Source organism: Rousettus aegyptiacus, unplaced genomic scaffold (assembly GCF_014176215.1).
Source record: "Rousettus aegyptiacus isolate mRouAeg1 unplaced genomic scaffold, mRouAeg1.p scaffold_m13_p_8, whole genome shotgun sequence".
Taxonomy (NCBI): Eukaryota; Metazoa; Chordata; class Mammalia; order Chiroptera; family Pteropodidae; genus Rousettus; species Rousettus aegyptiacus.
The window spans coordinates 40309589-40331575 of NW_023416311.1; the positions used below are offsets into that span (position 1 = coordinate 40309589).

General features: G+C 36.4%; 1 protein-coding gene and 1 long non-coding RNA gene across 6 annotated transcripts in view; both read right to left on the reverse strand.

Annotated features, from left to right (window-relative positions):
* Window positions 1–11470, reverse strand: part of LOC107498157 — a 31985-nt gene extending 20515 nt beyond the window's left edge. Inside the window, exons 1-2 of one of the 2 annotated variants that reach the window (XR_001593964.2) lie at window positions 8988–11470; window positions 291–419 (exon numbers count right to left, since the gene is read on the reverse strand). This is a non-coding gene — a long non-coding RNA (uncharacterized LOC107498157). Of the gene's footprint in view, window positions 1–290 lie in introns of both variants that reach the window. The other variant, XR_001593963.2, reaches the window with a different exon arrangement.
* Window positions 11471–13094: 1624 nt separating this feature from the next.
* Window positions 13095–21987, reverse strand: part of COMMD10 (COMM domain containing 10) — a 149456-nt gene continuing 140563 nt past the window's right edge. The window contains exons 6-7 of one of the 4 annotated variants that reach the window (XM_016120882.2): window positions 14626–14685; window positions 13095–13933 (exon numbers count right to left, since the gene is read on the reverse strand). In XM_016120882.2, coding sequence (XP_015976368.1) covers window positions 13814–13933; window positions 14626–14685 — 180 coding nt within the window. In that variant the 3' untranslated portion in view covers window positions 13095–13813. Of the gene's footprint in view, window positions 13938–14625; window positions 14686–14735; window positions 18597–21987 lie in introns of those variants that run through there. The other 3 variants (XM_016120884.2, XM_016120885.2, XM_016120886.2) reach the window with 3 other exon arrangements.

Below are 21987 nucleotides of genomic sequence, written 5' to 3' on the forward strand. Positions count from 1 at the left end.
CCTCAAAAATGCAGAAAAGTGGTGACGAGTTGGGGTCTCCTTTGGGGCAGAGACGTGTGTCTCATTTTACTCCTGTGCTCCTCAGTGCCTAGTGCACTGCTGGACAGAGCAGAAGCTCAACGCATGTGATATATGAACAGTGGTAGATCTGATGTACCTAGAGAGAGCCCTGCCCCCCACCCCTTTCCCTCTTTCCTTGCTGAAGCGGTGATCAAGTGAAGGAAATGGACTCAGATGGAGCTCACTCCTCCTCTTCTCGAATACATGTCTTCCTTGATGGACTCCTTTACCTTTATGGCCAAAATGTGAAATCTTATTGTTTTTATCTGTCTTCATGTCTTGAGACTTAGGGCAGGGGTCTCCAACCCCGGGCTATGGACACAATTATTCACAGCAGCTTTACTCATAATAGCTTCAAACTGTAAATAAAACAAAATCATATCAACAGATAAACAGATAAACATTTTGTAGCATATCCACCCAGTGCAATACTCCACCAATATAAAGGAACAAATCGATACAACAACATGGATAAATCTAAAAAATATGCTGAACAAAAAAAGCCAGACACAAGAGTACACACTGTATGCTTTCCATGTACCTAAAATTCTAAGATAGGCAAAACTAAACTAATCTATAATAGTAGAAAACAAATCAGTGGTTGTGTGAGGCCAGGTGTGGAGGAGACTGACTGTAAAGGAGTTTTGGGGCGTTTTGGGGATGGTGGAAGTATTCTATATCTTGACTGTAATGGAGATTACACGGATCTCTGTATAAGTCTGTCAAAAATTATTGACGTGTATAATTTAAATGAGTATATTTTATTGCATGCAAATTCAATCTCAACAAAATTAACCAAAAGTGAAACAATCTTAGTTTTTTTAAAAAAAGAAAAAAATTTAGTTTCAGAGAGTAAGCTAGATCTCAACACCCAGGGTGATACACTGCAACACTGCAAAGGAGCAAGCTATGACATTCCAAGGCCTGAGCTCTAGCCAGATGCTGGACCAGAGACCTGGGACTGCCTTCCTCTCAAATGCAATGATATCCTAGGTCTAGAAGCACACGATTCTGCATGTTTCTGTTTACAGGTGTTAGGAGAGGATGATGAGGTCTTTGTTAACAAAGAAGTCCCATGAAGAACTGTTGAATTCCCAGAGCTTGGCACAGTGCCCTTTGAATGAACGAATAAGACAAAAGTAAAAGACAAATATTCCCAGAGGAAACCTTAGATCTCTAGAACAGTGAGAAAGTCAGAGGCGGGAAGGGAGAGAAACAGTGGCTTTGAAGAAAACCATTAAGCCAGGAAGAGCCTCGGTACTGGCTCTTAGAGCAAGCCCAGCCTATGAAGTGCACAAATGAAGCATGTGCGAATCCTGGCAACGTCCTTCCTTACTGGTTCCACTGGCCAGGTAAATAGAGCAATCCCCACTGCAGCAGATTTCCCAGTGAGGGACATTTTATTTCCTGTGCACCTGCAACTCCCAACAAGATGCACTTCCAGCCAGGGCTAGCCTGCAAAGTGCAACTCTCATTTCACTAAAGCTCCTTGCAGAGCATCTGGCCTCTCCCAGGACGCTCACAGGCAGGTCTATTTTCTCTGGACCCATGTGCCTCTTGCTTCCCACCATAGAGGTGTATGCACATCCCAAATCAATTAATCAGCATGAGTTCCTTCTCAATGACAGCCAACAAAGACATTCTAAACATGGCTTGACTTAGCTCTCACAGCTCTTGCTTCATCTACATTCCTCCTTGGCTCATATGTAACCCATCTGTTAATGAAATATTAATGACACACGGGGTGTCACATATGCCCATACGTTTATTGTTGGATTCAAGCTAGAAGTCATGCTTTTGGGGAAGCTTCAGAGAAGTGTATGAACAGGCTCTGTTGGCTCTCCCCACTGACTAAAAGATTCCATGCCTTGGCTCCCTGGAAAACATCTGATCAGAAATAGCAAAATGTCCTGCTAAGTAAACCAACATGATAAAGGAAAATCATTAGCACAGTTAAGCTGCAGATGTTGGAAAGGATGAGAGAGAGGCTTTATGTGGGGGTGTAAGACCACCTCAGAGAAACCAGTGATGCTCTGAGGCGGATAGGACAGGGAACATTTTGCTTTGCTCCAAAAGCCTGCGATGCTGTGCATTAACAAGTGGCCAGTTACCTTCAGGGAAGTCAAACCCAAAATTCAACATATTTGATAGACCACTAGTTGCCTTCCCAAAGGTAATAGCATTGGCAGGGGTACTCTTTGGATCCTCCGAATAGACTCTTTTGAACTAGCTAAGGGATAACCATGTTTGGGGGTATTTTACCCCACTTCCTGAGATGGCAGTTTGCATCACCACCCCTTCGTACCCACTTGAAGACTCACTGGAATGCAATGGTGAGGGTCTGGACTGAGAGGATCATGAGACCTGCTTTCTATTTCTGGCTCTACCAAGGAGTGGCCACATGACCATAAATAAGTCACTTATCTTTTCTGAGACTCATGAGTAGTTAAGATTCCTTGGTATTTCCCCAGTTCCTTCTGGGTCTTTCCATGTTGTTTCCATTCTGTCTTTCAGAGAGTCACTTTAACATCCTCTCATAGCAACCATCTCCCTTGAGGGCCGGTGCTGCTGTTTGACCTGCCAGTGGGGCAAATGCCATTGCTCCCAACTGGCATTTGATCAACTTTAATGGACAAATGAACAGATTCCACATGCATAAACAAACTTCTTAGTCCTTCCAGCATGCTGGCTCGCTCTGTGGGCTGCTATTGCTTCCCATCGAACAGGATGTTAAAATTAAACCGTGCTCAGTTACCAGTCCTTATTCAGAACTGTCTGCGTCACAGAAGGCAGGTACATGCAGTGCTCAAAGACATATGACAAGATCCTTGCCCATGAGAAACTTTAACTATTTCCTTAACCTAGTCTGTGACTACACAGAGATTTAAATAAGGGAAATTTAACATAAAGAATTATTGTTATGATAAAAAGTAACTGTATAGAATATATGAGAACTTTATAGGGTATCATAGGGCTGAGGGAGAGTACCCGAGGTAAATGAAATTGGAAGAGGATCCCCCTCCTCAAGGCTGGGTTTCATACCTGACTGGAGAAGGTATAGTTAAAGTACATTGGATAGAAGAGAAATTTCTTGGTTTGCCCAGGCCAGAAATGGTCCACAGTCGCTGGGTGAGCAGGAAACAATCCTCTAGGAAGTAGGTAAGCTACAGCTAACGAATGCCACTGTGTGTAGGAGCCTTGGCACACACGGTGTCCGTGTCAGGACTGCAAACTTGAGGGGCAGGGGGCGTATGGGCAGGGGGTGTATGAGCAGGGGAATTAGGGCACAGGCGAGCCATAGTCGGTGGGTAGGGGAGTGGGATAGAGGCACTGGTCTGGGCAGGAGGCCTGCAGTACGCAGTGTCTGTGCTGGGAGAGCCAGAGGAAAGTGTTTGCCACACTAGGCCAGGGCTACAAGGCGGTCAAAAGACTGTGTGTTCTGGACCCATGGCTGAAGAAGAGCACCTCTAGATGCCCTCACACCCACACCAGTAACTGACAGGACAGCTGGTGGAACCTGCAGAAGCCCTTTCTTCCTGCATTGTCCCTCCAGCACCCTCCATGAGAAAGCTTAACATGGTTCTCACTGTAAAGGAGGAGAGCTTGAACAGATCCCAATCATCACTGCAGAGCAGGTTCAAAGGCCATTCAGAATAGAGGCAAAAATTGGTATTAAGCATTCTAAACTGGAGCTCAGAAATTCTGAGTACATCTGTGTGATCTTGGGCAAGTGACCTGGTGTCTCTGTTTCAGTTTATACATCTGTAACGAAATGAAATAACACTTGTCCAATTTACTAAACAAGAATATTTTGAGGATCAAATAAGATTAGGAGCATGAAAGGGCTCTGTAAACTGTAAAGTGCTACACATTTCCAATGGCTCAGTATTACAACTGCTGCCCCAACAAGTGGGTGATGTTTCGCCTGATATTAAGGCTACGGAGATGACAGCCTGTCTTATTTGGAATTCTTGGCATCTAACACACTAACTGGCACAAAGCAGGCAGTTGATTAGTCTTTGTTACCAGAACTACAGTCTTTTACTTACTTATTGATTGTCTCATTAACTGAGGAGCTGAAGCTGAAGGTAATGCTATGCCTGACCAATCAAGCACCAACTGTAGCTACTCAGAAGTGGCCCACACTGATGCTTCCCTTTCTTTCATCTTACCATCAGAAAGCTGCTGGAGGAGTCAGTAGGGAGAGCCTTTTCATCCCCTGATCAGCCTCTTCCTAAGAACCTAGGGCAATGCCTTTAATGTAGATCTGATACCCAAGAAGAACGAGAGAGTTCCAGCAGGACCTCACTTGTTGGCATATTAGTTGATGAATGAATGAACGAATGAATGAATAAGCTAAGTTCTTGTCCAGCATCTTCATTGAATATGATAATAAAAAGGCTACCAAAACCCCCTTTTCCTTAAATATGATGCCCTTAAAAAATATACAATATTCGTCCATTCCTTTCTCCATTATTCCCTTCCTTTTCTTTTCTTTTTTTTTTAAATAAATGAAGAAATCTGGGTATAAATACAAAGCAAGTGCTGATTTATTAATTTATTGTATTTTTGCAGCTGAAAGCTCACAGTAGACTATTTCAGGGCTCTGTCTCAGCATCCTGGGCACTGATGTCTAAGGTCTGAAGCTGCCTGAGATCTGAAGAATCTGTCTGTGTGAAGGGCAAATTCCTAACGGTCTAGGCTCCCACTCTGCCTGTCCTGAGGAGGCTGCCAATTTACGTAGGAAGGAAGCTGGGAACAAGCGTGGCTGCAGGGGGCAAAAACTGAGGACATGCTGATTGGCCTGGGAGAGGAATCTCTGCCATCTGGCTCTCCTTTTCCACCATGTCAGTCCTGAAGGAGAAGCAGGACAAGGCAAGCAAGTTTAATTATGCTGAAACATGTCCTGGGACATTGCAGAGCTCCCTGCAGGGGACTGAAATGTTGTTGCATGCTCTTTAAAAGCTAAGCATCGCTAATATAATTAGAAAAAAATTTTAATTTTGTCTGGCCTATAACATATTTTGTGGATGAAGTTCTGCCAATAAGCACTTACATAGATATGGGCATGGTAGTAGTTAACTGAGGAAGAAACAACTTGGCATTGCAGAATCAGTTTGTTCTGCTTTTGATAGACATTGTGATGGGTAAATACTTCAGGGTGAAACTAACAAATGAAGAAGTCTTTCATTCATTCATTCCCCTGTCTGAAGCAAATATTGTGGGTTTCATATGATGTAAATCAGCCCCACTTGCAGGTAACTAAACATTTTTAGTAAAGGAGGCACAAAAGTAGCCCTGAAGGGCTTGGATGTCTGTTACTGGAGCATGTAAGGGTATAACATATTGGTTAATATATCAATCCCCCTTTTCTAAGTTTCCTACTTAGCTATGTTCCATTCTAAACACTTAGTCTGGGAAGGGAGGAGCACTATTTTTGATTGTTCTTTTTCTTCCACAAATTCAACAAATAGTCAAAAGAGAGAACCATGTCAGGCTACCAAATGTACAGTCATATCTCTTTAGCTTCCTAGGGAGCTGGAGGGAGATGTTAAAGTTCAAATTCTCACTCTGAAATGTAGAGGAAGGTGGGAAGGTGAGTATGAGGTTAGTTTCCAACTTGCCAGGAACTGGTCTCACTGGTCTATTGTGGCAGGTAGGTAAGCAATGAGTCTTTGAAATGGACTCGGCAACATCTCTCCCATTTTCAGAGAAGTGGTTATTTTGCTTATTTAGAATGGATGGTTAGAAGTGTCAAGTTGCTCTTCAGAAGGAATGGGAGTTGTTGATTTAAAGCTTTCTCTTACTCAATGCCCACTTGAGAGTTGACAGGTATGAATGATTTCTTTGATATTTTTGTCCACAGCTCTCTATACATTTACCACTGAAAAATATGACAGATTTGTTAAGAAAAGCTATAAAGCAAAGAGGGGAAATTGTGATTGCATTTAATGGCACTTGATTAGAGAACCTTCGGATGCCCAAATCTTGTCCTGCCAATCACTCCTTAACCCTTGTTACCCCCAAGGGAGCTGCATACAGAAAGACTAATATCAAATGGTAAACAAAGTGACACTTTATTATTGCCTTTCAGAGCTCGAAACCTAAGCCAAAAATTTTAGCAAAAGCTAGCTTTAGAGCAATGGTTCAGTCTTAAGTTTTAAGAAGGAGCCTCCTGCCCTCCTCACCTACATACCTCAGATTCACTTCAAATTTTTGGTTATAACTAGTCCTTGCCACATGGCATGAAACTAAAGCAATAATGCTTTGCTGAGGCAGAGAAAGATGCTAGGCCCAGAGGGATCCCTGTCATATAAATTATTTCTGAATTTGGTACGAATGCAATTGTTTTTCAGTCTTTATGGCATTAGTACCAGAAGCATGTTTCAGTCAACAGCATGACTATCATAAATCTCCTCATAGCAGCGAGAGAACCTGCTCTAGCATTCTGAATGGGAGAAATCTGGGTCCCTAACAGGTTATCAGGCATTTATTCTCTTCATGCATATCTCCTGTTCCATGAATGAAAGGATCAATGACTTCAGGAGATCCTCCCCAGAAGAGATGTGGGTATTCTCTAACGGGATTACCAATGTATTTAGCTAAAGCAGTTTAAAAACTACTCTTGTAAATCTAAAGTTTATGATAGTTTTGTTTGTTTTTAAGAATTCAGATGGTGCTGTGCAAATAAGAGAGGCAGAGGGAGAAAAACTATTTATGTACTCCATTAATTCATTCAGCCAATATTTTTTTAAGTACCCTGATGTTCACAGGACTACTTATATCAGCATGTAATAGAGTGAGAGGCTGGATTACAAAGTGGAGCACATGGTCTGGGATGTATGAGTCACTACTTTCTCTGATCATTTGGAAAATTACTGTGCTCTGCTGCCAAAGCACAATCATATTCCTGGACAGGGACAGATGCTGAAGCTTCCAATGCTGAAGTGTTAGCGCAGCCTGTTTCTGGGGACGGCTTTTTGCTTTGTTAATAGGTAGACTGGTTGAACCTGTAGGAAGAATCCGAAATGTGGACTAGAAACAGCACAAAAGAAATATAGCAATTGCAGAAGCAAGGAGACATGGGGAAGAAATCACTGGGCTCCAAGCCTCACAGCAAATCCACAGTTATTATACATGAGAAAAACTTTATTATTGGCTTTTTCCTTAAACAATTCAGGTAGGATGTATTGTAGTCTTTAAAACTCAGTTTCAAAATAAATGCAATTATTAAATTTACTATTAGCTGCTTTCCTCTTTTTTTCCTTTACTTAGGTTCTTTTGAAGAAAAAATATTTTTTTAAAAAACCAAGCTGTTTATAAAATGAGATTCTCAAATTCTCATTAAAAGATGCTAAAAATGACTAGACTCTGGTTTTACTAAGGAATGTTTATATATATTCATTATTTTTCCTATCTTGGAGATTAAAACATTTTCTTTAATCTTGTAGCATCCTGTTCCTTACAGATTTATAGACTGGACCTGCTTCAACTTTCTTGTCTTTGCAGACTATTTCATTTGGAACAAAAACAAACAACTTTCCATTTCAAATAAAACAAATAAATCAGGCTATGAAAAGTGCCATCATTTAAATTTGAATCGTAGGCCTCCAGTCAGCTTATATCACAACCTTACAATTCAGAGAAAAGCAAGAGACATTTTAAAAGATTCAAGAGTAGGGGTGAGGGTGGGATGTGAGGAAGCCATGATAAAATTCCTGAAGTTCTCCAAATTTATAAATGCCATTAAACTTTACTATAAAATCCCTCAAATTAATGTGTTCCTAATTTTAGCATTAAATGAGGCTGGTATATTGAGTAGAACTATTTGCATAATAATGACAAAAATCAAAGTTTTAGGGAAGCAAAATTGACTCATCTAAAACTTAAATTCTAATTCCTGAGCAGCTTCTGAATAATGAGCCTGAACAAGTCAAAATTGTCCTGGCCTTCTTCAACAGCAGAAAATGGATTATGTTTTCTCTAACATTTCCTTCCAAGAAGCCACACTGGGAGAGTGGGGTGAATATATCCTCCTAGTAGCTCTGGAATTTAGCCTGAAGTTGCATGCTGCTAGAACAAAGTGTTTTTGTTTTTGTTTTTTTTTTAAGTTTCCATTTTCTCTTTAATATTTATATGGATTTGAACTATATGATATAAAATATTCATCTCTCTGTAAAAATATAAATGCTCCAAATTGCTGGCTAATTAAAATCATATTATCCTCTTATTAGTTAGGCTAAGGGCTAAGCTGCTGTATTAATATATGCCAAATATAGTTGTTCAAACTAGATGTTTTCTCATGTAATGGTCTGGAGACAGCACCTTGTCAGGGGCATATTGGCAGCAGTGCTCCATGAGGACATTCAAGGACCCAGCTTCCTTCCACGTTGTTCCTTCCTACTCCTTAAGGCATCATCCCTGTCTGCTCAGTCAAAACTCACTGAGCTCCAAATCTATGTTTTGGTCAATGAAAAGGGAAAGAAAAATTGGATAAGTATCATTTCTACTTACAATTCATAAGTGAAACCTAGTCACATGGCTGCAGTAGCTAAAGAGGCTACAATTTCCATAAAGCTGGCAAAAATTAAAAAGTGATGCTATGGCAATATATACCACATTCATCTTGTAGATTTATATATCCTCTATGTACAATATTCCGCTAGGGATGCCCCAGGGAAGTATGGTAATAAGGCACGGGTCTGCAAATTTTCCTGTAAAGAGCTAGGTAGTAAATATTTTAGGCTTTCTGGATCATGCGCTCTCTGTCAAAACTACTCATCTCTGCTGTCCTAGTGCAAAAGGAGCCATAGACTACATGACTATACATAAACAAAAGAGCATGGCTATTGTTTTAGTTCTCTATTATAATATAACAAATTGCTATAAATTTAGGAGTTTAAATTAATACACATTTAGTATCTCACCATTTCTCTGAGTGAGGGGTCTGGGTTCTTGATGTGTTCTCATCTGGAGGCTTGACTGGGAAAGAATCCACTTCCAAATTCACTCAGGTTGTTTGAAGATTCATTCTTGGTGGCTGGAGTGCTGAGGGCCTCGGACCTCAGCTCCTAGGGGTCACTCAGTTCCTTGCTATGTGGGTCTATCCACAACCCCTCTCAGAACATGGCAGCCTGCTTTTTCAAAGCCAAGAAGGGAGAAAGTCTCTAGAGTGAGTTTGGTAGTACAAAAGAATTTTACATGATGTAACAATCATGAGAGTGACATCCTATTACTTTTACTATATTCAGTGGGTTAGAAGCAAGTAACAGGTGCTGCCCATACTCGAGGGGAGAGGATTATACCAAGGTGTGAATCTCAAAAGGCAGGAATGATTGGAAGTGTGTCCACCATAACTGTGTTCCAATCAAACTTTGTAAAAGCAAGTGATGGGCTAAGTTAGGATCACAGGCCATAGTTTTCTGAACCCAGGTATAATGAATAAAGAGAAGAAGACTTTGTTTAAGGTAATAAGAGACAGAAATTCAATGAATAGGATTAGAGAAAAGATAGACTTCTCTAATCTAGCCAGAGAGTTATGTAGAAAGGGAGTCACAGAAAGAAGAAAAAAATTCTGATTCTAGTCTCATCTCATAATATTCCTATTACCTTATTTTGTTAATAAAAAATTAAGAGTGGGGTAGATTGGCATTATGTTTGAATCTAGTGATCATAAGACATGGTTATTGGAACTCCAAGTAAGTTCAAAGTGACAGGGCTTCATAGCAAGCTTTTTGCAATTTTGACTTTAATTCAAATGTTACCTGGAATAATTTTAACAGAAAGCCTGGTCATTTTATTGAAGTGATTATGAAGATGACAACTTACATTTATTATGATTATTACAAATCAATAATTATGCTAAGTCTTTAACATGAATTATCTGGTTGAATTCTCATAATACTCATGTTATTTAGATTATGATTTCCATCTTAAAGATGAGGAAACTGAACTTTAGAAAACTAAATAATACAAAAAGTAGTTGAACTAGCATATGACTCTCAGTCTGTCTGACAGTCCAGACACTTAAATTTTATTTGAAGTGTAATGGGAAGTCTTTGAAGAATTTTAAGCAGAGAAACAATATAATTAATGTGACTACTGTTTCAAAAATATTAACTCTGTCTGAAGACTGGACTGAAGGGCGGGCTAGAGTGGAAGCAGAATAGTCTAGGACACAGAGGATGGTAGCTTGAAAAAGGTAGTATCCTGAAGAGACATTTGCAAGGATATTTTATTGGTAGAAGAGAACTACCTTTCTAACTGTATTGTCCTCTGCTATCTCCTTGTTCATTGCTACACTCTAGTCACACTGATCTTCTTTGGTTCCTGAAATGTGCTAAGCCTTTTCCAATCTCTAAACGTTGCCTGGGCCATTCTGTCTGTCTAGAATGCTTTGCGCACTATACTTCTACTGCTTCATTCTAACTCATCCTACAGGACTTGGCTCAAATCTCAATTCCTCAGAGAATCTTTCCTTGATGCCTCAAGTTCTCATCTTTTGATTTCTTAATAGAATTAAATCATTTTCATCCCATACTTGTTCACAAGTTATTACATTTTGCTTTAAAAAAAAACTGACACACTATGCTTCAAGGAGCAAGGAACTATATTTAATTTGTTCATTACTGTTAACGTGGTGCTTTGAGTACACAGTTCCTAGCACCACAGGCACTCAGTGAGCATGTTGAGGAAATAAATGCCTAACTTCAATGCCCTTATACTTATATACTGTGCTTTTGCCTCTTACATTTACTGACTTTAGAGGAAATCTCTTCTTCAATGCCTCTGGAATTATCAACGAGACATAGCCAAAGTAATTAGTGATGTTCCTGTCTTCAACCCACTCTCATCCCACACTCTTCCCAAAACCTGACCTCGGGTTAAAAAGAACTAAGAACGAAATGCACAGTAGAAGGAAAGGGCTGAGGAAATTGGCTTGAGGCAGATGAATACTCGTTTGTTGTTGGTAAGAATATAAACTGGTATGAACATTTGCGGAAACAATTTATCAATATGTAAACATGGCCTTAAAATAAACATGAATAAAAACATATAAAAAGAGGTATGTGTGTGTGCGTGTGTTTGCATTTACATAAGATATCTGAAACCATATAAACCAAACGTTTCTGAGTAGTTAGTAGGTACTTTTGGTGAGTGAGATGGCAAAATGAAGGAACTTTTTTTTCTTTTTACAACGAGCAATTATTATTTTTATAATCAAATCCCATTAAACATAAAAATAGAAAACAAATCTTCGTAATTTGACATAATAATCCTACTTCTAGAAACCTATACTAACAAAATTACAAGAGATGTGGCCTACGGTTTTTTATATAATTATATTAACCTATGAGTTCTTCAGTAAGTTAAAAAATCAAAAATAATATAAATGTCCAAAAATAGATTGGATAACTAAATAAAGTATAGCTCATTCAAATAATGGACTACTTAATATATATTAAATTATGTTTAGACAATAAGAACATGAAAAATGCTTAAGTTAGAATGTCATATAAGCAAAGAGAATAAAATAGTAAACTATCTTTATGGCATTATTCCAATTTGTTAGGAAGAAAAAAAAGAAAAAGAGAAAAAGAGAAAGATATATAGATAGAAAAAGAACTTCAATAAAATCTATCAAAATAACATGAATTACGTTGCTTATGATTTTTGGTATTCCTTTATTAAAAATAATCATATTTTATAATTGAAGAACTGCAGATATTTGTAGTAGGTATAAAAATACTACATTGGTCCCTTTCGAACAAGTAATTCTTTTTTTTTCCAATCCTCATGTCAAGCACTCATACAAGACATGTTTATTGCTAAGATACTAGGTCCCAGTCCCCACTTATCCCTCTACTCATCTTTTTCTATAAAAAAGTAATGTGCATTTAATACTTTTTGAGAATGATATTTTTTTTGACTTGTGAATTGTAACAACAGTTACATAATACAATTATCTGCAATTAAGTATATTTCAGGAATAATTATGTTCTCAGTTGCAATTAGACCTACTTGTCCTTTCTTCAATGCCTTTGGTCAGACTTTCTCGAACTAGTGTAATGGAGAGAATTATTTACCATATTTTGTATAGGTTTAGATATACTCAGAGAATATATAACCAGCTCTATTAGGGGGCATAAAATGAGCTACTAATAGAAAATTTAATTTTGAGCTGTCACATTTAATCTAGATTTCTATATTAGGAGTTAAGTTGGCTATTAAACCAATAAAAACTTCTACTTATCTACACGGTCACTGTCAGGAGCCCTAAAAAATTCAACTTGAGATGATATATGTTTATTTCTATATAAGAAGACTGAAAGAATATTTATCAAAATGTTTATAGTAATCAGGTAGTTCTCTCTGGAGACTGGCAGAAGAGCATAAAAAAAAAAAAGAAAGAAGATAGATCTCACAAGCCACATATGGAAACAAATCCTATTACATTATAAATATGTTTTTCAGATATCCTACAAATGGAAGTTTGAGTTTAAAACTTTTTAATCGACTATGAACAGCAACCATGACATTTACTTTCTGAAATAAGCCAAATTCCCCATCCTTCTAAGCAACAACACAGAAGCACGCATAGGAATAAATAAGGGCATAAATTCTATATATTGAATGTTTATTTGGGAGACACGACACCTGGGTACCTCATATAAAGAATGTGATTTAATATCAATGGTTCTGTTTAACTAGGGCATTTCTAAAATCAAATTCCTTCATGTGAAAAAACGTCACATTTGAATCAACTCCTCTCTCTCTCTTGCTCGCGTGCACGCGCTCTCTCTCTCTCTCTCTCTCTCTCTCTCTTTCTCTCGCTCTCTCTCTCTCTCTCTCATTTTCTCCTGCCTCCCCGTCCCTTCCCTCTCCCTCTTTCCTCCTCCTGTCCCTCTCTGTTTCTCTGCAAACAATATAGGACAGATATTTCATTTATAAAAAAATCAACCGATATTATTTTTTACATGCAACCATACCATATTTATATACATATTCATAGCATAAAACGCTGTGCACTTCAGTTCAACTGGACATAAAAATTTTATTGACTTAAGTTAATTAACTATTTACAGAAAGAGAATGTAAAAGGTATGTGTTCTGAAATTTTAAGGATATCCATTTAGCACACATTACAATTCCTTTTATTCATGATCTAAATCTGTCTCCCACGCTATGAATTGAACCATTATTAATCTGCAGTACAAAGAAAGGCATACAAAAACCAGAATTGTTATTAAATCATTAAGCAGAGGAAAAATAAAGCACACAGAGAAGCTCACACTGGAATTACCTGATACACTACTACTAGCTTTATTTTAAATTTCTTTCCTATATTATTTCCAAAGTAAAATATACTCATTATATTCAAGGAAAAATACTGTAATGTATTTGTTGCATCTGGCTGCTTTCTTAATTTTATTAACACACTTACTGGAGTTCTGTATTCTAAGGTATACATTATACCTTGTATCCATGGACTCTCCTTGATATATATATATAGGCACATGTTTGAAAAATAAACTGGTTAGGCAATAAAGCAAAAATAGGACAGTAAAAACAATACGGTATTCACTTTTGTTTCCTTTAAAGCAAAAGTATTCTTAAGAATTGCTGGCTGTTGGCTCCAGAACTAGAGAATGTATATTAGAACCTCAGCCCTCAGAACAATGATTTCCCTTGGCTGTTATTTGTCTAAAAGTGATAAACCGTATAATTTACAAGAAGAAAACTACTGAATCCTTCAGAAAACACAACCTGGCAGTCTATCTTCAAAGCAAAATAATGAGGTGGCAGGAGTGTGATGGAGAAACCAGTCTTCAGGAACATCATGTAAGGGAATCCAGCTGTGCTTGTATGGTCTCTAGCTATTTACAAAGACAAAAAAAAAAAAAAAAGAGAGAGAGAGAGATTGAGAGAGAGAGAGAAATTCTTATGAAGTGTTGTTTAGAAACATGCAAATAGAAGGGAAAGAATGATGGCAATTATATACATTAAATCCAGTCACATATAATAAATATATCGTAAATTTTTTGTATTTATATGAAAATATTAGAATTCATGCTTGCTAAATTTTCAAATTTGTAAACTAGGATTTCTAAATATTACTGTTTTTATTTTAAATAATCACTATATAAGATTTTTAAAGGGGGGGGGTGGTTTCCTGAATTACAGAATCAATATTTGGGAAGAATCATGAAATATGCTCATGATAAATATTGAAAAGACTGGCATCTTCCCTTTCTCATGTGCCGAGAAATTAAAATATATAACCTTACTTATATCTAAAATGCCAATGTGGCTAGGTAACGCATAGTGCATTACTTAATGCTTTAAAAGCAACAATCCTCCTGCTTTAATTTAAAACAATTTCCATTTTCTTCCTGATTTAGTCTGTCAGATTCTTTTCATCTCGGCACTGCTTCCTACTGTGAAACATAAGGTATTTACAAGTGACGTTTAAAGAACTTAGCTCTACAATAGGACATTTAAAAATAAAAATTCATAAAATTAAGGAAAAATGTACTTATCAAAAATTATTTTAAAAATATAGACCTTGTTATAGAAATCAAACAACTCCTTGTGATTGAATTCCACAAGAACTTTCTCCAGACTCTGTAAGAAAAAAAAGAAAGGAAAGAAAAAAGAATTTATTGGTATACAATTTACATTGCAATTTTTTCTTTCCACTTAGCCTCAAAATATGCCATTTTATCCTGAGTGGTTTTTAAAAAAATACTTACCTGCTCCATTGTTCCTAGAACTCACGAATGCACTTAATAACACTCCACTTTAGCAATAGGTTTCAACTAGGGATATCTGTTCTTTAAGTTGACTCCACAAAGGTTAATAAAATATATGCTGGCAAGAGAACTATTTCATTATCTATTTTTTCAAGACAGAGATAATATCTGAGATTATATTCCGTCTTTCTCAGCAGTGCATTTGAAATCTAGTAAATACTATTACATAAAGACACTGGAGGCGGCATATCTGATTGAATCTATCCAGCCATTAATGCCTCACATCAGTACAGCTGCTGCCTCCAAGCATCTAACAGTTATGATCTTAACATGCTGAGATTGCTACCTTTTTTAATGTACAGACTCAGCAAAAGTTAACAATTAACACAACAGCTTCAAAGCTGGGACTTAAACATGCTCTTCTTTCACCTCACATGCGATAGAGAAATCTTTACGGATGCTACAGATGCTAAGTAATACCGTGCATTATCTGCATGATGGTGTAGTAAAGTGCAACATTAACCCAACCCGCTCCAACCTGCTTGGGTTGATTTTGTAAACTAAGAAAACACTTAAACTAGTTTCTGAGGTTGTTCGAACACATCTATTTTGTTCAAGGTAACTTTGGGAAATAAAAGTTAATGAGAGATTGCAGAGAATGTGCTGCCTGCTCTGATCACACTGTCATGCTCACATGACATAAAATAAGCACCATGAAGTGAAAAAGTGGAAAATTGTTGCAAACAAACATTGGTTCAGGTACTTAATTGCTTGCGGTCATTTCCAACATGCTATTAACCCTACTTCTCAGTTTCTATGTTGAAGTTCTTTGTTTTATCTGCTTTAATGGTTTCCATTTCTATTTAGAAAGCCGACATTTTCAAAACAAGTTATCTCCAGCTAACTCCAGGAGAGTCAATGGAGCTATGGCATCTCCCTTTTCATGAAGCCTAAACACAAAGGATCAAATTCTACACTTGATTTTCTCTTAAATACAACTTAAGTATTTCAGCTTTAAAATGAATGAAGAAGCCTGTCTTCTTTAAAGTCTCATCCTTTAGGAATAATTTAAAACTGTAAATTGTTCAAATTGTTTTAGAAAAATTAGTTGGCTAATTGGTACATATTATTAAACCTCCAAAGGCTGAATCAGCATTATCTAGCAGTCCTGTATTTCCTCCCAGCAGAGGCCTAGGCTCCCCCTAGGAAAAAGCAGGGCAAGTTCATCACTCTCTTCCCCACGTACCCTACCCTTAGCCAGGCCAAGGTAGGAGGGACTGAAGGAAAAGTTTATGAAAACATTAAATAAGGATGTAAAAAACTCATTTGCTGTTCCCCAACTAAGTTCTTGTTTCCTGAATTTTACTTAGTTTTGTTTCAAGGTAGTGTTTCCTAAAATGTTACATTGAGGAAAAGGAAGAAAGGTAACTTTGAAAATTTACTTCTTAAAATTCAATAGCTAAAAGAATTTGCATGTGTGTATGAGTGTGTGTGTATATATATAAATTTAGAGTCTTGTTTTACTGAAATACTTGGCTCTAAGAAGAAAAAATGCTGTTACCTATACAAAATATTCAGAGAACCTATACCTATTTCTGGCATAATCACTGGTAGCTAGTTATCATTATCATTTCCCTTTCAGCCCACAATGGCTTAGAGAAGACCCTGAGAATATGGGAGAATATGGAAGTGATCTTAAGTGTTTTATGTCTAATGTGCAATGAGATTATCTTTAGAATTTGAGAATCTATGTTTATCCATGAGCTGGCCAAGGGCAGTTGTATTTTAGGAAGATAAGAATGGAGCTTAGGTGTGGAGAATAAAAAGGGAAGAGGAGCTGGACAGGGGCCAACTCTCCACATTGTCTTGTTCTGACATGGAACCTCGCAGAGTTCAAGAATTTTAAATTCAAATCTGGCCTTCTAGGACATTATGAAGGTATCTTATTCATAAAGAAGTATAGATCACATTTTATTTAACTGTTTGGTAGCTTTATTTATGACTAATTTTGGACATACAGTCCATGGCCTCCACTTTTACTCTTGCTTCAGGCTTGCAAATATTACTAACGAGCCTAATCAAAATCTTTCCTGGGACCGTGACATTTTTAGGAGGTAAACACACGCTAAGCTTCCTTCACTGTCACTAGATAATGAGGCTTGACTATTTGGTCCTATATTTTTTTCCCCAAAGAGTCAGAAAGATAGGCTGAATAATTAAATGTAGCCTATTATGTCATATTAAATAAGAAATACGTTAGTGGCATAAAACTACAGTTGTAAATTATCAAATGTATCATCATCTTGTCAATCATATACAAAAACTATTTTAAATGTGAACTATATAACTCTAATCACTTGGTGAACCAAGTAAGTACATATTTCTAAAACATATATACATACACAGTCACACATCTTTAGATAATGTGGGACTTCACTTTTTACATAATCAAGTGTTTAGAAAAAAATTTTAAGAGAACATTACATCCCCATTCTTCCAGTAATCAGATACAAAAAATATTTTCATACAAGGAAAACTATTAAGCTAAAACATTTTAAAGACATTAAGTATAACAGTTTATAATGTCTTCCAAAGGAATATAATGACTAGATAATTTATACAAATTATTTCTGGATTTTTGGTGTTTGTTTAACAGGTAGATATTGCTGTTATCTAGGACAATTCATGGGAAAACTTTACTAGATTTGGTAAAGGAAAAAAAAAGTAATTTAATGATAGCTAAATAGGCCAAAGATATTGCCATACCTACTCTTAAATGAAGAATTTTTAAAACATAAAAATGAAGTCAGTAAATAAGATAGTGTTTTGTTTTACGTTGCTTTGCTGTTATCATTTTGCTGGGGATAAAGAGGGTGGTTGATTTGTATTCAATCATCCACACTACTGCATGGTCCCTCTTGAGAGAAAAGTACCTGTATGTAAGATGTTTGGAGGCTACTGCAAATGACACCTGCTCATGTGTGCATAAAGCAGGATAACGTTTCTCTTAGTCTTTTCTTCTTGGTTCTACAATCTTCCCTAATCTAATTTTCTAGTTTTATTTTCCACAAGACCGTCCAAAAACCTCTGCTCCAACCAAACTGGTATACTCACTTTCTCCCACATGTCTCACACTTTGCTGCCTGGTTTTGCTCATGTGGTTTTACTTTCAGGTGGATTGTGGTTCTAAATTAGTAAGGTATATAAAGACTCCTTTGAAAACACACTAAAATATATGAACTATATAATCTTGAGCATATACGCTATCAGTAAATATACTAACTATAAATAAAATGATCGATAAATTAGAATACATTAAAATTCAGAACTTCCATTTATCAAAACACATCATCAAAAGAGCACAAAGGTTAGCCACAGAGATTCATATCCAGAATATATAAATATCCCCACGAATCATTAAAAGAGACAAAACTCAGCTTAAAAATGGACAAGAACATATGTCGATTCCTTATACACTAAACTAATACAATATTATGTCAATTATATCTCAACTGAAAAAAAAGCAACCTGGATGGTAGTGTTTGGCTGGGGAGAAGAAAGAAACTATCAGAAGACTCTTACAATGCCAGATTAGATTGTTAAAAGGAAAACCAGCTAATGTGAATGATCTGGAGGCCTGGCTGGTGGTGGAATGCAACAGGGAGAGGAATTAACAATGAGGGACAGTCCTTTTCCTGTTGAGTTTCTTGGCAGTTTCTCCAGCTGAGATACATCCAGGTGCATCCAGATTGCCCAAGAACGCCCTAGATTGACAGACTTGCTCTGATGAAAGAAAGAAAAGAAAAGAAAAGAAAAGAAAAGAAAAGAAAAGAAAAGAAAAGAAAAGAAAAGAAAAGAAAATTAAAAGAAAAGAAAAGAAAAGAAAAGAAAAGAAAAGAAAAGAAAATCAAAGAAAGAACATAAAGAAAAGAAAAAGAACAGAAAAGAAAGAAAAGAAAAGAAAAAAGAAAAGAAAGAAACGAAAAGAAAGAAAGAAAATAAAAGAAAGAAAGAAAAGAAAAAAGAAAAGAAAAGAAAAGAAAGAAAGAAAAGAAAAGAAGACTGAGAGACTTGAACAGACACTTCACAGAGAAGTATGTCCAAAGAGCCAAAAACATGAAAATAGTAACTATACTGCTGGAAGGGATAAAAAGTGGTACAAATACTCTGGATATATGCACACCCCGTGACCCAGAAATTCACTAACTATTAACATTGTGCTCAGTAGAAATGTACATATTTTGAACATCATGAGATTAGTGCATATAGTATAGTGATAGTACTATTATACAAAAAAAAAAAAGTAACCAAAATTTCTTCCAACAGAAGAGTATATAAATAAATTGTAGTACAGTAGTACAGTGAAATTTTATACAGACACAAAAATAAACTATAGCTATATGCAACATTATGCATGACTCTCACAAATAATGTTGAATGTTAGAAACAGGCACCAAAGAACACATACTGATTTCATTTACACGAAATTTGAAAAAAACAATAATAACAAAGGTTTTAAAGACAAATACTTATGTGGTAATAAAATTATAAAGTAAAGCAACAAAGATATTACTAGAAGTGTCAGAATAGTGATCACCTCTGGGTGAATGGACGGAGGAAGTAGTAATAGGGAAGAGACATAAAAGAAGCTTCTGAGGTAATGGCAGAAATTTATTTCTTGATCTTAGTAGTGGGTAAAATGTGTTCTTTTTATAACACATCACTGTGCTCCTTTTTTGCATGTGTGCTCTATTTCCCCAATAAAAAAAGAAAAAAAAGGATAGTATTGTTATATGTTAAATTTATTCATTCATTTTTATTCAATAAATATTTATTAAATATTTATTAAATGACTACAAGTCCTGTTCTATGCACTACATACACAGCAATGAGCAACAGAGACAAAAAATCTCGCAATCCTAGTTGATGAAGACAGACAATAAACAAGATATATAATACTAACAATAACAACAATAGTAATAATTAATCACATATATCATGCTGAAATGTTAGTGATAAGTGCTAGGAAGAAAAATAAAGAAGGAATGTGTATTTGTGGCTGGTGGTCAGGAAAGTTCTCACTGAGATAGTGGCATTTGAGTTAAATAAGATTTAAAAGAAGTGAGAGAGTAAAGACAACCTACAGAATAGGAGAAAATATTTGCCAACCATTTATAACAGTATAATACCCAGAAGATATAAAGAACTCCTATAATTTAACAACGAAAAGACAAACCAATTAAAAATCCAATTAAAACAATTTTAAAAATAGGCGAAGAGCTGGAACAGACATTTCTCTAAAGAAGAAATACAAATGGCAAGTAAGCATATGAGAAGATACTCAATACCACTTCACACCGAATATGAAGGGTATAATTTTTTTAAATGGGAAAAAAAATGTTAATGAGGATGTAGAGAAATTAGAATTCTCATATATTGCTAGTGGGAATGTAAAATGCTACAGCAGCTGTGGAAAACACTGGCAGTTTCTGAAAATGTTAAACACAGAATTACCACATGACCCAGCAATTCCAGCCCTATGTATACAGCCAAAAGAACTGAAAAGTTGGACTCAAACAGATACTTGTACATCAATGTTTATAGAACATTTCAACAGCTATTTAAGGCGATATGTTAAAATTCTGATGAAAAGATAGAGAAAGCAAGACAATAGGAATATAGAGACAATGCTCAGAATAGTGCATTTTGGACATGCTTACTCTTCCATCAACAATCAGTTTAAGCCCTGTTATAGAATTATGTCTCCCTAAAATTCATATGTTGAAATATTAATCCCCAAATCTCAAAATGTAGCTATGTTTGGAGACAGGGTCTCCAAAAAGGTAATTAAGGTCAAATGACATCATGAGGGTGGGCCCTAATCCAATATGACTGGTATCCTTAGAAGAAGAGGAGATCAAGACAGACTTACACAGAGAAAGACCACATGAAGACACTAGAGGAAGATGGCCTTCTACAAGCCAAGAAGATAGATAGGCCTTAGAAGAAATCAATCCCACCAACAGCTTGATATCAAACTTCTAGCATCCAGAACTGAGGAAATAAATGTCTATTATTTAAGATACCTTGTCTGTGCAGCCCTAGAAAACTAATATAGACCCTATAGCCTCTTCTAGGACAAAAGAGAAGATCTTTAAGAGCAGTGGAAAACCATTAGAGAGTTTTAAGCATAAGAATGATATGAATATATTTACATATTAACACCTCACTTTGGCTTTTATTATAAATGGATTGGAGTTGGCCAATCTGGAGATGGAGAAACCAGTTAGCAGGCTACTGCATTAGTCCAGGTGAAAGATCTAATGTGAAAGATCTAAGGTGAAAGATCAACAGTGAGAGAGAAAAGTGAAAAACCTGAGCTGTGGTTTAGAGGTAGAGGGGACAGTAAGTACTTAGTGACAGATTTGAGCTGAGGCGGAGAAATGAAGAAATAGAAGGAATCAAGAATGAGTCTCAGGTTTCAGGCAAGAGAAACTGGATGGATGTAACTGAGATAGGAAACTCTAGAAGAGAAGATTTGAAGAAGGGGAGAAGCAAAAGTGCAATCTCAGACAAAATTAGCTTGAAATGTCTATGGCATTTCCCTGAAAATATATGAAATAAGTCTGGAAAGCCAGAAAAGAGATTTAGGTAAGAGATATACATTTGGGAATTACTGGTATATTGATAGTTAAAACTGTAAAAGTAGATGAAATTATCCAGAAACAGAATGCAGTATAAGAAAAGACGGTAGCCTCGGGCCGAACTCTACAGAATGCCAATATTTAGGGTAGGTAGCTGTTCTCTAAATAATGAGTATCACTAGATTTACATATATTTTCTGTGTATGATGTGGAAATATATGGTGGGCATTTATTACACAAACCAAAATAATTTGGTAAGTTAACATCTAGGCGATAAAACTGGGTGGCTTATGTTTAAATATGCCTTCAATCTTCCATTTTTCCAGTAAAACCCATTAAAGTCACTAATATTGTTAACTAAACATACACACGCTAGAAGATTTACTCTATTCTGCCTTATACATATAAAATTACAACCGAGAACCCATTTAGAAAATTAATTACTTATATTGTCTAAGCTGGTTTCTTGCATTAATACCGAACTTAAACTTTCTGCACCCTATCTGGAAACACTGCAACGTGAAAATGAA